The sequence below is a fragment of the Sarcophilus harrisii genome, chromosome 2, assembly GCF_902635505.1.
Source record: "Sarcophilus harrisii chromosome 2, mSarHar1.11, whole genome shotgun sequence".
Taxonomy (NCBI): Eukaryota; Metazoa; Chordata; class Mammalia; order Dasyuromorphia; family Dasyuridae; genus Sarcophilus; species Sarcophilus harrisii.
Genome location: NC_045427.1, coordinates 304114829 through 304133206, shown reverse-complemented (window position 1 = coordinate 304133206; position 18378 = coordinate 304114829). Strand labels below are relative to the sequence as shown.

At 34.9% G+C, this 18378-nt stretch overlaps 1 protein-coding gene across 16 annotated transcripts in view; it reads left to right on the top strand.

Annotated features, from left to right (window-relative positions):
- Positions 1-18378, top strand: part of TTLL5 (tubulin tyrosine ligase like 5) — a 374113-nt gene that overhangs the window by 333838 nt on the left and 21897 nt on the right. For 3 of the 16 annotated variants that reach the window (XM_031952486.1, XM_031952485.1, XM_031952482.1), the window contains one exon: positions 2140-3376. The exons of 7 other annotated variants lie outside the window; for them this stretch is intronic. In XM_031952486.1, the coding sequence (XP_031808346.1) occupies positions 2140-2249 (110 nt within the window). In that variant the 3' untranslated portion in view covers positions 2250-3376. Of the gene's footprint in view, positions 1-2139; positions 3379-18378 lie in introns of those variants that run through there. 6 more of the 16 variants (XM_031952481.1, XM_031952497.1, XM_031952490.1 and 3 more) reach the window with 6 other exon arrangements.

The following is an 18378-nucleotide window of genomic DNA, read 5'->3' as shown; positions in this document are numbered from 1 at the left end:
AAGCAATTGGGGTTAAGTGACTTGTGCAGGGTCATACAACTACTAAGTGTTTGAGGCCAGTTTTGAACTCAGGTCCTGCTGACGCCAGGGCCGGTATTCTATCCACTGCACCATCTAGTTACCCCAATACTTTTCTTTGACAACTTTTTGAAATATTTAAAGTGAAGAGTGTCCTGGGGATAGTTTAGGTATACTAATTGGCAATAAATAGAAAGTCAAGAATTATATTAAACACAATGTTTTGCATGTAATCTGACAGAAGCTGGGTTAATTGAAGTTGAAATCAATAGCTGGGCCCCACTGTAGTGTCTTTGACATCAAATGATATGATTTCATTTTCTGGCTCCATGAGCCCTTTGAATTCCTTTTTTTGACTTTCCTAGGATTCTTAATCCTTTAGCATTAGGGCACTAATTTTAATATCAGCTAATAATGCTTAGGCAATTTAAATAATTTATTAAAAATTCACCTTGATTATATTAATCACATATCCCCAAAGAGTCCACAAGTATAGCTAAGGCTACCCCTCCTTCTGTAATAAAGTAGAAGTTTGACACAACAATCATCAGGTCATTGTTTAAACACACAAGAGAGAGGACTTGGCAGCATTAACATATTATATACGGCCAACTTTTTACCAAGAGATTGGAAGTCCTGCCCATATATTGCTAATCTGAAATGTGTTTGTAAGTTATTTGGTCATTACCTGCATCATTTAGCTCATTCAGTTAGCTTTTAAAAAACAAAACAAAACTTGGTATTAATAAAATAAAGATTAATTTCTGGAAGATTTAATTAACTTCACATAGAGAACTGTTCCTTAATCTTTTATTCCACCTCCAAATCTAGACAATTAGGTCTGGCTACTTTGTGCCATTGATCACAAGGGACTCTGAGAAAAAAAGAGTATGAATGGCCACATCTTTCTGCCTCCTCTGCCTGGATTTGGAAAACAACTCCAAGTCTGTGTTTTCTTGATATGGGATTAGTAAATTCTTTTTCATTCATTTGCTCCCTACTCAGATATTAAGATTTACAGTAGACTCAGAAGCACATGATATTGCTAATTCAGGACAGGCATACTGAATTTTCTATAGGAAAGAGCACATAAATTCAAAAAAAATTGAAAGAAAATGGGAATGCCTTGGACTTAAAAGTAAATGGTGCTGGCTTTTTTTTTCTCTTATAGTCAGTCGGGCACTTTCTGTGACCTCTGAAGTGGTGGTGGTTAAATAAAATAGCAGGAGACCAGCAAATTAGGCAACTGAAGTTTTTCTCATGCCGACTTGACAGTATAAACCAGCATTAATGTGGGGTCTGAAGCCACACATGGTTAGAACTGGCTTCCCTAACCCTTGCCCCTTGACCACTGTATAAACTTCTCCCATACTAGAATCAGACTTTTATAAGTCTTGTTAGTCGGTAGGTGGGGGAAGGGAACTAACTAGTAGTCCCTTATAAAAGTTCTATGATTGATTTCATTTGTAAGAAGTCATGAGATGCAAGAATCTTCTTGCTAAATATTTGCTGCTTCAAGCTGTAGGTATAAATTAGCATGGAAAAATTTAAGTGCTTCCCATGAAGAAACCAAAGCCAGTATATTAATGTTTCTCTGGCTGTGTATGCATGTGTTTTCCTGCTTTTGGAGGAAGTAAGCCTCCACTGAGACAGCATGAGAAATAGATTATAAAAAATATACACAAAATAGATTATTTTGGTTAATGAACTCAGTTGGATGAAGGAAACACCCATGAGCACACTAACTAAGAATGCTCCAATAGTTAATAAAACTGCCTTAGCCTTCCTTATGAGCATCTTTATGTGGCAGGACTCAGCTAAACACTTTTCCCACTAACAGCCATTGTTCTTTTCCCCAAGTGTGTTGTAAATTGTTGGAACTCCTTGTTCAGTTTAAGTAATGAAGAGCTGTTCAAATACTTGACCCAAATGGAATTTCTGTCTTTCTGGCCTCTGACCTGTACATCTTCTGAAAGGTTCAAGGTTTTCATAGAGGTCTGAATTGATTTTTTCCCTACAATTAACCTGTTGAAGTAAAAGAGTGGGTATGGATATGGGCCCTGTCTAGAGAGAAAGATCCCCTTGATCCACTTAAGTAGGATTATTTTTCCCATTTTTCAGGATCTTTGGATGCTCCTCAGGTTATTTTCGCACGATCCAAACCTTTACCCACCCCTCCTGGAGCTCTTGCCGCACTTATAAGACAGAGAAAGTCAAAGTTGGTGAAATAAGGGCCAGTTTAAGGTAACGGTAAAAGTAAGCTGAAATCTTGTCTCCTGTTTCTTGCTGGCCTTGCTCCATGGCATGAAGTCTTAATTAGTAGATACTGAAAGGAATGATCTAATTGAAAATGAGGTTGAGATTTTATAAAAGAAGGAAAGAAAAAAAAAGAAAGAAAGAACAAAGAAAAAAGAAAGAAAAGAAAGAAAAAGGAAAGGAAGGAAGGAAGAAAAGAAAAGGAAGAAAAGAAAAAGGAAGAAAGAAAACAACAGCAACAACAACAACATGATCCCCAAAGCTGTGTTGGCCCCAGTGTCAGAATTCAGCCTGCTTATTTATTCATGAGTACACCAGTAGGTGGCTCTGCTGCAGTATGAAAGCTCTCTAGTGTAAAGGATGTCAGTCTCAGATTTTTCTCACTGAAATAGGAATTTGGGGGAAAGTAGGGAACAGAGGCCACAGCTGAGTTTTCACTTGTAAATGATAACTTGAATTTCTTGTATTTGTCTCCCCATATTAAGATTATCAAGTTAAGTATTCATTGCCAACATTTAAATAATTTATATTTTCTGAAAAGAACACTCTGTTATGAAAAAGGAGATAGGCTAGAATTGGACAAAGATAGGTTCCAAATTTAGCTAAACAAAATTAAATATACTATGCATGGAAAAGAGAATGGAGAGTTATCCTGGGAAGTAAGAAGATCTATGTTCAAGTACCACCTCTTGCAAAGATTAGCCAAGTAACATCTGGGCAGGTTGATTTAGCATTTCTGTGACACCAGGCAACTCTCTAAAGAGATAATACTATAAGCTGTGGAGATGCTGTTCAGGCCCAGTAAGAGGAATTTCACCACCAGGGAGCTCCCTCATCAATGAAATCCTTGGTCTGGAACAAAAATGTATTCTCTCTTTATGGTTCATTCTTTTTTGAGTCTTTCTAATGAAAAGGATCTAATTTTTGAATTCTTCAGAATTGTCACTGATGTATGAGTTAGAATGATCTGGAGGTAAAATTGCAGAAACTAATTAAGTTAAAGGTCATATCTTGAGGGAAAAGTCTACTATAATCAACTATGGAGAAGCTGTATCCATATTTAGCCAGAATTATAATCGATATAATTTTTCCTTGCTATATTCTTCAAAAGAATCAAAAATCTATGAAATCTAAATGTTTTAAAAATACATTTCCCTTCTCCCTTTCTATCCCCATTAATATATTCAATTATTATTCTTAATTCTTGAAGAAACACTTGCAGATTTATTTGATAGGCACTTACCCTCAGAATTCTCCAGGGAAGAAAAGAGATGGAAAAAAAATATGTGTTGTATCAAAGACTTACTGACTCTTTTCGCCCCTCCCCCCTCCCCATCTTCCAAGATTGAAAAGAGAACATTAAATTCATGACTTGATCATGTGCTGGCATGCACCAGGAGCACACAGTGCACTGCTACAAATTTTAATTTACAATAAATGAGAGACTTGAACCTAATATTTAACACTGATCCTCTGGAGTTTCATCAATGTTTACTAGAAACCTATTATTAACTAGAATCAGTAAAAGTGAAGTCCAGGGTTCAGCCTGTTTGTCAGTATTGAAATGTCCACTTCAATCCTGCTGAATGGGACAAAAATAGACTATGAATGATACTGTATTTAATGGTTAGCTTAAGTGGCAGGACCACATGCTGAGCAGGTATGAATATGGTGTGTGTCACAGCACATAGAAATTCAGCTTCAGATTTTGTTTCATCACTGTAGACTGTTGAGAAACAGTGATATGAACACCAACCTGAAATAGGTAACATTCTGTTAAGCAAAACTCTGGTTGTCTACAAGATGGAGAAGCAGAGCTATATAATACAAACAACCTCCTTTTCAAGAGAGGAGACATCTTCATGGACATGTAGTTTAGAGGGGTACTATAGCTCATGGAAAAGTTGTTTCAGCTCCTCTATACATAATCCCCATTAGAAGTATGGGATAGCAGTAATGAAAATGTTCACAATTCACATCAGGAAATCAGGAAATCTTTGAATCAAATAGTTTTGAATGACCCAGGTTAAATTAATAAACAGTTCATAGAGTCATAGATTTAGAACTGAAAGGGCCTTTAGAAGCCATCAGACCCTATCTCCTTCATTTTATAGATGAGACAGCCAAAGTATAAAGAAGTTAGGTGATTTGTCAGGGCATACAGCTAGTGAGTTCCTGTTCAAATTCAAGTCTTCCTGATTATAGGTCTAGCACCCAATCTCCTATACTATACTGTCTCTCACCTTGCTTCATTTTGTACTATTTTGAATAAACCAACCCCTGCTTAATGAAAATTTACCCTATGTTTAAGTTATAGCCAGAGAATATATGTGTCCTTATATCTATAGAATGAATACATTCCCTAAAGAAAGCTTTCACTGCTTCTCCCTAATTGTTAACAACCTTTTCCTTCCTGTCTCCAAGACTTCACTTCCCACTTTGTTTATACTTTTCTGTTGCACTTGTCATATTTTATGTGAGATTTTTTTATGTATGGCATATTCCTCTTCAAAAATGTAAGCCTTCAGAAGATATGGACCATGTCTTACAAAAACTGCCTCTCATATAGTGCCTAATGAAGTGTGCCTCACATAGTAGGTAGTTAATAAGGATTGGCTTAATTTTTTTATGATTAAATTTTGCTAATAGATCTGGTCACTACAGACCTAACTGCTGCATTATCACTACTGATCATATTAGGAGATATGATGTGAATGATGAGCCAAAAAAGGAGATTGAGAAGGAACAATCAGACAAGTAGGAAGTAAAACAGGAGACAGTAGTAGAAATGCAAGAAGAGAATAGACAGACGGGAGGAGATGACAAGAATAAGAGATGATGTCAAGGGATTTTGAAATGTCTCAGAAAGGGGGGGGAAAAAGAAGCTTGGGATGAATGGTTTTTATTTGATCAATAAAAGAGGAGTCTTAAATCTTGGGTTCAGAAAGAAGAGGAAAGGGATAATGTAGGAGACTTGAGAAGAGCAGACAAGATTGAGAATACCTCTGTGAAGCTAGGGAATCTAGGTGGCAAAAAGGATTTTTTTAATTAAAAAAAAAAAAAGAATTACATGAAGTCACACTGTTCAAAGTAATGATTATGTAAAACATGGTAACTAGTTCTACCTCAGTGGAAGTATGATGTGAATTCAAATGATGCAACAACTTCAGAGAATTCATCATTTACATTAATCCAGACTTGGCTGTGTACATACTTACTATCTTTCCCCCAAGAGTATGTCTCAACATACTTTTGTTTCCCTGACTTTGAAGCTTTAAGACACAGAAACATCTAAAAGATCAATATCAATCAAGCCTACATACTCACACTTTGCAACTTCTGCCTTGCCTGGTTTCACTTGGATGGGACAAGATGCCCTCCCAGATTAAGCTCAGCATTTTTAAAATCACCACTCTGCTGCTAACTTAAGCTTTGATTGACTTAACCTTTTTGAGCCTCTCTTTCCCTTGGTTTGGAGGGCTAGAGGCCACAATACCAATTTCCTCCCAATATCTTCCTTGGAGGGCAGAAACTACACTCTCTCTTTTTATTATTATTATTTTAAACTTTATTATCTCCAGTTATGTGTAAAAAAATAACTTTTTTGTTATACATGTATATTCATTTTTTTAATTACAAATTTCCTTATGAATCATGGTGGGAGAGAAAAATCAGAACAAAAGGGGAAATCATGAGAGAAAAACAAAAACAAAAGAAAAAGGAAAAAAAGTGAACATAGCATGAGTTGATTTGAATTCAGTCTCTATAGTTTTCTTGGGATAATGATGGCATTTTCTATCCAAAGTTTATTGAGATCCAATGCAACCACTGGATCACTGAATTACTGAGAAGAACCAAGTCTATTCTAGCTGAAAATCATGTAATCTTGCTGTTGCTATTTACAGTGTTTTCTTATTTCTGCTTGTTTTGCTCAGCATTAGTTCATGTAAATTATTCCAGGCCTTTCTAAAATCATCTTGTTTTTCTTTTTTTATAGAATAATAATATTCCATTACTTTCACATACCATAACTTATTCAGCCATTCCCCAACTGGTGGATATCTACTCATTTTCCAATTCTGTGGCACCACAAAAAGAGCTGTTACAAATATTTTTGCAGAATTGAGTCCTTTTTTCTCTTTCTTGATATGTTTGAGATATAGACTGATGGATCAAAGGATATGCACAGTTTGAGAGCCCTTTAGCCGTGCTTCTAAATTGCACTCCAGAATGATTGGATCATTTTACAACTCTACCAACAATGCATTAGTGTCCCAGTTTTCCTACATTCCAGCATTTATCATTATCCTTCCCTGTCATCTTAGCCAATCTGAGAGATGTGAGGTGGTACTTGAGTTGTTTTAATTTGCATTTCTCTAATCAATAGTGATTTAAAGTACTTTTTAATATGACTATAAATGACTTTAATTTCTTCATCTGAAATTGTTCATATCCTTTGACCATTTATCATTTGGGGAATGACTTGTATTCTTATAAATTTGAGTCCTATATATTTTAGAAATGAGGCCTTTAGCAGAAACATTGTATGTAAAATTTTCCCCCAGCTATTTGTTTTCCTTTTAATCTTGCTTGCCTTCATTTTGTTTGTGCAAAACCTTTTTAATTTAATATAATCAGAGTTGTCCATTTTGCATTTCATAATGTTCTCTAGTTCTTCTTTGGCCATAAACTCCTCATTTCTCCACAGATCTCAGAGGTAAATTATTATTTGCTTTCCTAATTTGATTATAGTATTACCCCTTATGCCCCATTTTGACTTGATTTTGGTATGGGGTGTGAGATGTAGGTCTATGCTGAGTTTCTGACATATTATTTTCCAGTTTTCCCAGCAATTTTTGTCAAATACTGAGTTCTTATCCCAAAAGCTGGGATTTAGGGATTTATCAAACACTAGATTAGTATAGTCATTGATTATTGTCACCTGTAACCAATCTATACCACTGACCTACTATTCTATGTCTTAGCCAATACCATATAGTTTTGATGATTGCTGTATTACAATATAGTTTTAGATATGGTATGGTTAGCCCACCATCCTTTTTCTTTTTCATTAATTTTCATTAATTCCTTTGATATTCTTGACCTTTTGTTCTTCCAGGTGAATTTTGTTATTATTTTTCTAATTCTATCCAATAATTTTTTGGCAGTTTGATTGGCATGATACTGAACAAATAGACCAAAAACTATGTTCTCAGAAAAGACACCCCTTGATGTATAATTCTTTCTCACCTTCCCTGATTCCTGTTTGTGTGTTGTCTCCTCCTTTAGACTGTAAGCTTTGTTGAGGACAATGACTGTCCTTTGGAACTTAGTACAGTACTTAATAAATATTTCTTGGATTGGAAAACAATAACACCAATAATAATAGCAGATAGAGTGTTGCAAAAGACTTTCCAAATGTCTTATTTTGTCCTCACAACAACCTGGGCAGTAAAGGCTATTATTACTCTCACTTTTCAGATGAAGAAACTGAGGCAAGAAAAGGGTTAAGTGACTGTTAGTCTTTGCTTGCATTTTTGTTTTTTTCTTCTCAGGTTATTTTTACCTTCTTTCTAAATCCAATCTTTCCTGTGCAACAAGATAACTGTATAAATATGTAAACATAGATTTTATTTAACATATACTTTAACATACTTAACATATATGGGACTACCTACCATCTAGGGGTGGGGGTGGGGGGAAGGAGGGGAAAAATTGGAACAGAAGGTTTTGCAAGGATCATTGTTGAAAAATTATCCATGCATATGTTTTGTATGTAAAAAGATATAATAAAAAATAAAATAAAAAAGAACCCTCCCCCCCCCAAAAAAAAAGAAAGAAAAGGGTTAAGTGAATAGCCTAAGGTCTCACTAGTAAGCACCTGAAACTGGATAAAAACTCAGCTCTTCCTGACTCCAAATCTAGCACTCAATGCAATGTGTCTCCCAGGATTCTAGACCTATCTTTGGAAAGTAGAAATTTACAAATAGGAATTATGGGGAGATGTCCCATTTAGACTTTGAAAAAGTTGAAAGTCACAAGGAACCAGGACAAAACCCTCTAACTTCAAGCATAAGGTCCTGAAGGTCTTCTATTCCCTTAAAAACAATTCTGAGATTTTAAGTAACCTAATTACATATGAAAAGACCGTCTGAGGTAATGAACTTGCTTCAGTAGATTACCTCACACCACTGTCCTCATCTAATCATTTTGCATAGAACCCAACTGGAATTTGGAAAATATAACTGGATGACCATCATAAATTAGAAAATTTAGTATTGAACAAGGAGAAATGGTCAACTAGGGAAGGCCAGAAGTTTCCCACTGTTTACCCAGAAAGTGACAGACTTTAGAAATAAAAGAACAGAGCTGAAGAGACTTCTACAAATCCTAGGTCAAAGTTAAATCTGCCTTTTTCTAAAAGTAGCATCTCTAATGAAATAGCATAGTTAACACCCATATCTACCTGATTCTGGAGGTGATAGAGACTGCAGCTGACAATGAAGAAACAGATCAAGGAGTCCCATGAATTGACCTGTTCCTTTAAGGATCCTGCCTGTCTGTCAGTCAAGTGCCTTACCTATCCCACCCTGGTAGTGGATTGATCCATCCAAAAAATATGTGTGACAAGGAAGCCCAGCTGAACCATCTATCCAATTGAGATGCCCTTTGGGGACCCAACTTAATCTAACAATGGAGTGACTCATCCATTATCAACACTGACACCTTTTTCTGCTGTGGACTCTGCAGCGTACTTATATTCTGAAGAAGGACATTGAAACCCTACTCTTTCAATTGTGATTTGCTTTGGTTACATGTGGTCTATAAGTGTGTGGCTATTGTATTTTGTTTATGTCCTATCCCTGTTACTAGTTCTTTCTATTTGTGGAAGGGTAAAACTATTATTCTTGCTATTCCATTTGAATAAATGTTTTCTAAGAGCTAAATGCATCTATAAGACTGACTAGCCCGGAAGTAGTGACCCACCAGGACCTACATAATAGTTGCCCCTGTGGAAATTCAACCTGCTATTAGAAGTATAAGTTGGGGGAATGATCCCCTGGGGGGGGTGCTACTGAATATTCATATATTAGTGTACATGATCTTTAATATTTTATAATTGTATAGCCTTAAACATGGCATCTGGTATAACAAACAAAGGGAGTAATGAAGAAGAATGGGGCAATATTTCTTAATTTAAATTTCCTTATACATACTCATCTCATCTGTCTTATGCTTTATTTAGTATTCCTGGTTAAGGCCATAGATAAAAACAGATGGGGAAGGGACTTTCCTGACTTGAAACCCAAATCCATATTATTTAGGGATCTGATCCTGAGCCGAATATCCCTTTAACTCTTATCAATGAAATATAATGTTCAGAGTAGACTACTGAGGGTAAGTAGGATGCTAATCTGCTTGGGAAATGGTAAGGTAAGGATATGATAGTTTTGTTTTAGCTAGAGAAAAAAACTATCTCTTTGGTGTCAGAAGTTACTCCTAATTAACTTCTTTTGTAGGGAAGAACATTTCTTTAACCCTATCTTAAGTTTGAGGTGTTTACAAAGTACATATCAAGAGATGCCAGAATTTCTTAAAGAAAGCTGTTGTTTACATTGTTGATAACTTTCTAGTTTAATTATTATTAATCATTTTTGAGCCTTTGTATTAGGATCTGGGATCATAAAGCCCTTTTTTTGTTGTTCTTCTTTTGATGTGTGTCCCCTTATATCTATTAATACTCGTCCATTCTAAATTTGCTCTATTCTTCAGCACAAATTTTGTGATCTGATCAGGCTACTCTCTTTACTGATCCCCTGGTATTATATATTCCTTCTTCCTTTTTGCTCATTATGTTCCTCTGACCTGGAATATTCTCTTTAATTCTCCTCTCCTAGCAAAACTCGTCTCATCCCTCAAGGCCCACCATGAATACTTATATTCCTTGCATATAATTTCTTACATAATTGTCTTCTGACTTTTCCCACTGTATACATCTTGTCTTTCTTTTACTTTAAAATGAATAAGTTAAATTTATTTTGTATTCCCAAAGTACAGTACACATAGTCAATAATTAGTGAGTTGATCAATTGATAATGGACTCGGTCTCTGATGCCTTAGAAATGTAGTCACTGTATAGAGATCAAATTTCAATACTAGAAGATATTTTAGTAGTTTATCCCCCTGCCTTTAGGGAGGAATCCCTACCTAAATCTTCCCAGAGAGATGAAAGGTTATATGTATTTTTTAAAAACAACTGGTGTCAGAGATACCAGGGCTTTCCTCAGCTCGTCGTACTTCTTAACAAGTTTCACAGTCAGGAAATTCTTCCTTATAACTAATCCACTCTCTTGAAGTTAAATTTATCTACTTCTTTCTTCAGTTTTAAAGCAGTTATATCTTCAAAGTAGAAACCATCCAGTCACTATATTCCATGACAAGCTCTTATATACACTGAACATTCACCATAATACACTATTGTCATGCAGAATTCAATTTAGTTGAAAGTTTTTTGAGTTGCAAATATATGAAAAGAACTTCATCATTTAAGATGTTTCCATAGCACAGACCTAATATTCAGCATTATTCTGAAGAATTACTGAATTGTAATTACCATGATTCTTTACCTTTTTCTTCAATGATTGCAATTTTTAAATTTATGTTAAACTTAAGTACAAAATAAGAAAAGAAAAAAAAATTGCCATGTACACAGAACATAAGAAAGGATAAAGCAATAAATTTCCATTTCAAGAAAACCTAATACTACACTTTTATTTTCTAAGCTGTATACCCATTTTCATATACATAGAAATCTATAAAATATACACATATACACTCTTACACACATATATAGGACCATATGTGCTTATTTCCATTTGAAGGTAGCTGCTTCTTTCATAAGTCTTTCCATGTTTTTCTGAATTACCCAGCTCATCATTTCCTGCATCACATCAATATTCCAATCCAATTATATTCTATCTGTGATAGTTTTTTCCCCCAAATTTCTGCATTCCTTCTATTCTTAGCTATATGTTTTGTTTGTACTAGAAAATTTTAATTTAATCAAAATTATCCATTTTATATTTGCCCTTGCCTCATAATATGGCTTAAGATGTGATACTTTTGAATCTGTTTCTTTCTATCTTTTTCCCCTTGGTTTCTTTTAATTTCTTAATCTTTTGTTATTTTAAATGATCTTTGTTATTGTTTTTTTCTAAATAAGAACTTTTTTTAATAATTTAATTGGGATGGCATTACATAAATAAACTAATTAGGTAAAATTGTCATTTTAAAAATTATATCAGCCTTACCTACCCATGAAAAACAAATATTACTTCATTTATTTAGATCTAACTTTATTTGTATAAAAAGTGTTATATGTTTATACTCATATAGTTCTTATATCTGTTTTGGCAGGTATACTCTTAAGTATTTTACACTGTCTAGTTATTTTAAATGATCTTTTAAGTGGACCATTTGACATTTCTCATTTAAAAAGGAGTGACTTTTTTAAGCTTCATTATCTTCCTCTAAATATGAACCCTGATTATCTTTATCCTTCTTGTAGCTATCTATTGTTGAATTCTTTCTTCTTTGCTCGTTTTTTATTTATTTTGTAAAAACAAATACAAAAAATAGAAGAAAAATAAACAAAAGAAAAATAGGGAAAAAAGCCATCGTTATGCACACAGCAGAACATGAGGATCAAAATATATACTAATTTCCATTTCAAGAAAGCTTTTATAATAATAGAATGCACTTGATTATTTCTTATAATAATGTATCAAGATTCTTTTTTTTTAATCATAATTTTTGGGCAGTCCAACTAATATTATGTTATTTCTCTTCAACCTGTTCTTCAGATCAGTTTTTTTCTGATGAGATGTTTCACATTCTCTTCTATTTTTTTCTTTTGATTTATTTCTTTGTCTTAGAATGTCATTAGCTTCCCTTTTGCCTAATTCTAGTTTTCAAGGAACTTTCTTCCCTAAATTTTTAGTTCTCTATTTCAAGTTGGCTGACTTTCTTTTCATAATTCTCTTGATTTTCTTGGATTGCTCTTATTTATTTTCTAATTTTTCTTTAGTTTCTCTTATTTGATTATTAAAGTTCTTTTTAAGTTCTTCAAAGAAATTTTTGTCGGATTTGCAACCATTTTATATTTCTCACTGAAAAAGGAATGGCTTTTTTTAGTTCCATTATCTTTCTTTGAAGGGTAGATTGGGAAAGCTCAGCAAAATTGTTGACTTCACTCTGCCATCCCAGCTCCATCCCTGTAATATTCCTTCTATCAGTATAGATTATGAACCCCACCCACCCAATAATTTAGTCAACAGCTCTATGTCTAAAATAAGTTTTACTCTTGAAAAATACTAATAGTTAATATTTATAGGTGCCTTGTGGTTTGCAAAGCACTTTCCAATAATGCCTCATCTTATCCTTAGAGCAACCGTAGATGCTGTTATTATCCCCATTTTACAGATGGAGAAACTGAGGCAGATAGGGGGCAAATGACTTGCTCAAGGTTATACAGCTAAGAAATATTTGAAGCTATATTTGAATTCAGTCTTCCTAAATGCAGGTCAGTTCTCTTGAGTTAGAAGAGTTAGTTGTATTATAAGAATATCTTTTGGAGATTTCTAAACAATTTTGTATATGTTTATAATGTTATCTTATTTTCTTCTCTGCATCCTTGTGAAATAAATGATATTGTTAACCCCATGTTACAAAGAGGCTGAGAACAGGTTAAGTAATTTGTCTCATGTCAAATAACTAGTAAGTATATGAAACAGGATTTGAACTCAGGGTTTTGTGATTCTGATAAGGTCCCACATCTCTTTGAATTTCCCTAGGCTGATGCTTTGATGGCAGTCCCCCAACTCCTTGGTCAGAGAGTCTGGGTTTGAATTCTGGCTTTGCTATTCACCTTATTCTTTCTTTGTGATGTCAGCCATGCCACTTCCCCTCAAGAAGCCATGCTACTTCACCTGTAAAATAAAGGAATAGCCATTAAATGTTTGTTGATTGACTAATTGCAGTAGATGGCCCCTCAATTACTTTCCAATTCTAAATCTGTGATCCTGTAGGTCACTTGACCTCTCCTTGGAAATTTTCCAGGCTGGACCTGCCAGAGATTCTTAACTCCATGAGATAATGATGCCTTAGAAATGGACTTTTCTGGAAATTTTCTTCTCTGAATTGACAAAATTTCATGTTTTACGCATACTTAAAAGATTTTATGATACCTTAATAACTTTTCAAATTTCTGTCTCAATCTATGAAGCTTCTCTTAATCGAAAATTAAACATTACACTTTAAATGTTTGAACTAATGAGTATAATTGAAAATTTATTCCACAAATCTTATTTTCTCTACTCCTATTTATGATCCTGACATCATTCATGCTTATTATAGAAATATCATTACATTGTTGAATTCTATTCACCTTTCCACTTTGAATTGTAGATTTTTTTTCTGTAATTACATATGTATACAGAAGGTACTCTTGGGATATATTAATAGAGGTGTAGCACACAGGAATAAGATGGCAAGTCCCTCTGTACTCGACATTGTTCAGACGACCTTTAGAATGTTGTATTCCAATTTAAACCATATAGTATCCAGGGGAGAACATGTAGGATGGTAAAAAGCCTTAAGTTTTGTGTCATATGAGTCCATCAATCAAAGAGTGCTTATAAAGTACCAGGAACTCTGATAGTTGCTAAGAGATGAAAATGAAGTAACCCCTGACCACAAAGAGCTCACATTTTATTGTGACAGACAACATGTACATAAATAAGTATACACAAAATATATATAAAAATAAATACAAGGCACATTTTGGGGAAGGGGACAGAAGTGACATTAGCATCTATCTAATAGTGGTGAAAAGTAGCAAAGTTTCTATATAAAGGAATCACTTGAGTGGAATATGAAGGAAACAAGAATTCAAAGAGGTGACACTTAGATGAAAGTTTATCCCAAGCATGGAGCACACCAATGCAAGAAACACTGAAGTACATAAAGTATCATGTATAAGGAACAATAAGTATGACATCTAGTTAGAATGGACCATAAAATGCTGGAAAGAAAGTAATATATAATCAAGTTGGAAATGGCAGGTTATGGCTATATTGTGAAGGACTTTAAAAACTAAAATTTAAAAAAATTTCACAGTGGCAATGAGAAGACATTAAAATTTATTGAGTAGGGGAGAAAGGTGGTAAGATTTACATTTTAGAAAAATCACCATGGCAACTTTCTGGAGAACAGATTGAAATAATTCTTTTTTTCTTTTATTTTTCTCAGTTACATGTAAAAATTTTCAAATATTCATCTGTTAACATTTTGAGTTTCAAATTCTCTCCCTCCTTCCTTTTTCTCCCCTATCCGGAGAAGGCAGTTAAGCAATTTGATAGAGATTATGTATCTGAAGTCATGCAAAACATTTTCCCATGATTAATCATGTTGCAAAGGAAAACACAAACAAAAAAGAAACTCAAGAAAAGTAAAGTAAAAAAATGTATCCTTTGATTACCATTTTTCATCATATGTCTTTTGGAATTGTCTTAGATAGTTGTATTGCTTAAAATAACTAAGTCATTCACAGTTAATCATTGTACATTATTGCTGTTACTATATATAATGTTCTCATGGTTCTACTCACTTTACATCAATTTATATAAGTCTTTCTGGGTTTTCTGAAATCATCCATCTTGCTTATCACAACTTGTTCAGCCATTCCCCCAATTCATGAGTATTCTCTCAGTATTCAGTTCTTTGCATCTTTCCATCAAAAGAGCTACTATAAATATTTTTGTACATATTGTCCCTTTTCCTTTTTTGAATCTCTTTGGGATACAGACCTAGTAATAGTACTGCTAAATCAAGGTTATGCACAGTTTTATAGCCCTTTGGGCATAGCTCAGATTTGCTCTCAAAATGGGTGAATCAGTTCATAACTTCAGCAATATATTTGTGTCCCAATTTTTCTACATCCTCCAACATTTGTCACTTTTCTTAAAAATTCTAATTCTAATAAGTCTCTATCTTTTATTTTTTTGCAGCTCTTTACTCATGGCTTCTAGTTCTATTTTCGGGGGCCAAGCAAATCAAGTTTAGTCCTATATTAATGAGGGTGTTTAGCATGGAGATGAGAAAGCTTAGGTACATAGGAGCTGTATTCAGGTATTTGAAGTACTGTCCTTTAGAAGATGGAGCAGACTTGTTCTATTTGGCAAGTAGAATTTTGCAAGGAGGCAAATTTAGGCATAATGTCAGGAAAATTTTCCTAATAGTTAGAAGTGCCTGCCTTTCAGAGGTGGGAGAGACCTCAGTGGTTCTCCATTCTTAGAGTCATAGAATTAGAAGAAGAAAGAATATTGATGGGCATCCAATTCAGTTCTCTTGTTCTATATAGAATGAAACTAAGGCCCAGAGAAATGACCAGAGCAATATTATAGCTCAGGTGCTCAGACACTAAAGCCAGCCTGGGCGGAGTAAGGTTTCCTTGCATTGGGAATCTTCTGGCAGAGGCTGGGTGACCAATTTTTGGTTTGGTTGGAGGATTCCATTTATAGTTTACACTAGATAGTTGTTGAGGTACCTTTCTTTTCTCCCATTGATGAGCAATTTGAAATCAGAACCCAGTCTCCTAACTTCTAGTCCATGCTTTTTCTACTTTATTATATTGTCTTTATGAAAATATTCATGAATATGCATTCCATTCCACAGTGTTAGAAAAAATTCAGCTCAGGCCTGATACTCTTATTATATCTCTTTAGATAGTAGTTGAAGAACTATATTAGCAACTGAGTTCTATCCTCTAACCAAAAATCTGAATTATTATATTGTGAATTTTCCTAAATAGGGAAATTTTAAAGTTATTTCCAAGCCATGCCTTATTCTGTGATCATCACCACCATGCATAAGTGCACAATATTTTTTGTTTTATAGCTGCCGAATATTAGAATCACAGAATCTCAAGAATTTAAAAGGGACTTCAGGAGCCAATTGGTCCAAAACATATCTAAACATGCATCTCTTTTCTATGAGACAATCAAAAACTAGCCATCTTAAAAACCTCCAATGACAGGAAAGTAAATGTATTTCCTAAGTTAGCCTACTCCACTTTTGAATAACTCAATTGTGAGGATGTTTCCTTTTATTAAATCTGTCTTTTAATTTTTCCTAGTTTTGCCTTTGGGGTCTGGGTAGATTTGATTTATTCCTGGGTCGGTCTCTGTTAAAAATCTTAGTGTTTCTTTCTGTTTCACCATGGAGGTAGCTTTTTTTTCCAGGGAATAAGCTGGTTTTTTACATGGGATCCAGAAAAGATTATTTCAAAAAGGAGGTACAGAGTTATTCAGTACACCAATGCAAGCCTTGCACTTCCTAGAGCAATGAGGGATTAAGAAGAAGGTGGAATATAGACTGACAAGTAACAGCTACCCTTGGCTCCCAGTATCCTGTCTCCTCGGCCCTTGAGATCTCTTTAGTTCCTTCCCCCTATGGTGTTGTGGTTCAGTTACCTCACTTGCAGCCAGTTCTTTGTGATCCCATTTGGTTTGTTTTGTTTTAAAATCAAAGATACTGAAGTACTTGTCATTTCTTTCTTCAGATCATCTTACAGATGGGGAAACTGAGACAAACAGGGTTAAGTGACTTACACAGGGTCACACAGCAACTAAATGGCTGAGGCGGGATTTACACTTAGCAAGATGGGTTTTCTTGACTTCAGGCCCAGCACTCTATGCCACTCAGCCATTAAAATTACCATTCTCTGTAGAAGCTTAATCAACTTGTTGGATTTCATTGCTTGTTAACTCAAAATGAATTTCTAATTTTTGAAATTTTCAGGGGTGGAGACGCTAAGAGACACTTTGGGGTAGAATTCTCACCTTAAATTTTACCATTCAACTTAGTCTCTTTATGTGTAAGACTAAGTCAGAGTAGAAGGGGAAGAATGAATTCCCAGCAAGGGAGTGGTGTTTTCGAAAGCACCACATCCTTCTCTCCTGCTAGAAGGAATAGTTGATCAGGTTCCTGTGTGGCCTAAGGCTCACAGACTTCCTTATCCAGTGGTCCTAATGTTCTTCCATGATGTCTGCACTCAGAGGCAAGTGCACCTGTGAGCCCAAGTTTTTGAAAAACTCAAGCTAAGAGTGCTGCCAGTCACAAAATCATGAATTAGGGTCTAGAAAGAGATCTCAGAGTAGCTTCTTCTTTTGCCCACTTCCCTGTCTTTTCCCTCTCTGTCCCAAAAATATTCTGTAGCCCTCATCTGTCTCTCTAATCTTATTTTCCATCCTGTTCCTTTATTCTCATGAAGGTTGAATTGTGACCTATAGATGACTTTAACCTCTCCTTTCTGTTTTCCCAGACTACCAACCAAGTTGAGGGCTAAATTCAACCATGACAAAGAATGCTAAGTTTGAAGTCAAAGGACTTGAGTCCAAGTACTTACTCTTTCTTCCCTTTCCCCACTCCAGCTTTCCAGCTCTTCTTTATGTGTTATCTTCATCCATTAGGACAGGACCTTATGAGAGCAGGGACTGTCTGGTTTGCTTCTAACCTCAGCACTTAATGCAGTGCCTGATATACAGTAAGGACTTAATAAATTCTCTGTCTTTTTGTGTCTATTTAATTAACCATCTATCCATCTTTCTGTCTCCCTATTCATCTATCTACCTACCTACCAACCTACTACTTACTGTTTGTGTGGTCTTCTGTATGGTCATAGACAAAACACATAACCTCCTTAACCTATTTCCTTGAGGCTTGTGCTCTGTGGCTTCCGAGATCTCTTCTAGTTCTAAAAGCTATGATCACATTGCTAGATGAAATCCTATTTCCTTTCTGTCACTATATTTGTGAAACCCATCTCTGGACCAGTCTTAAACCCCACCAGACCAAGGGTTTGCCTCATGTTGGATTAGGATCAGTGAAGTTGGATTGATGGCAGAGGAACATTGTTAATGTATTTAAAGTTGATCTTTAGATTGGGGAAGTCTCTTTATGCCTTTTTCTTTTGTGCTTCCTAAATTCTGTTTTCCAACTCCAATTACAGGTAACTGAAAATAGATAGAGAGGTTAAACAATAAT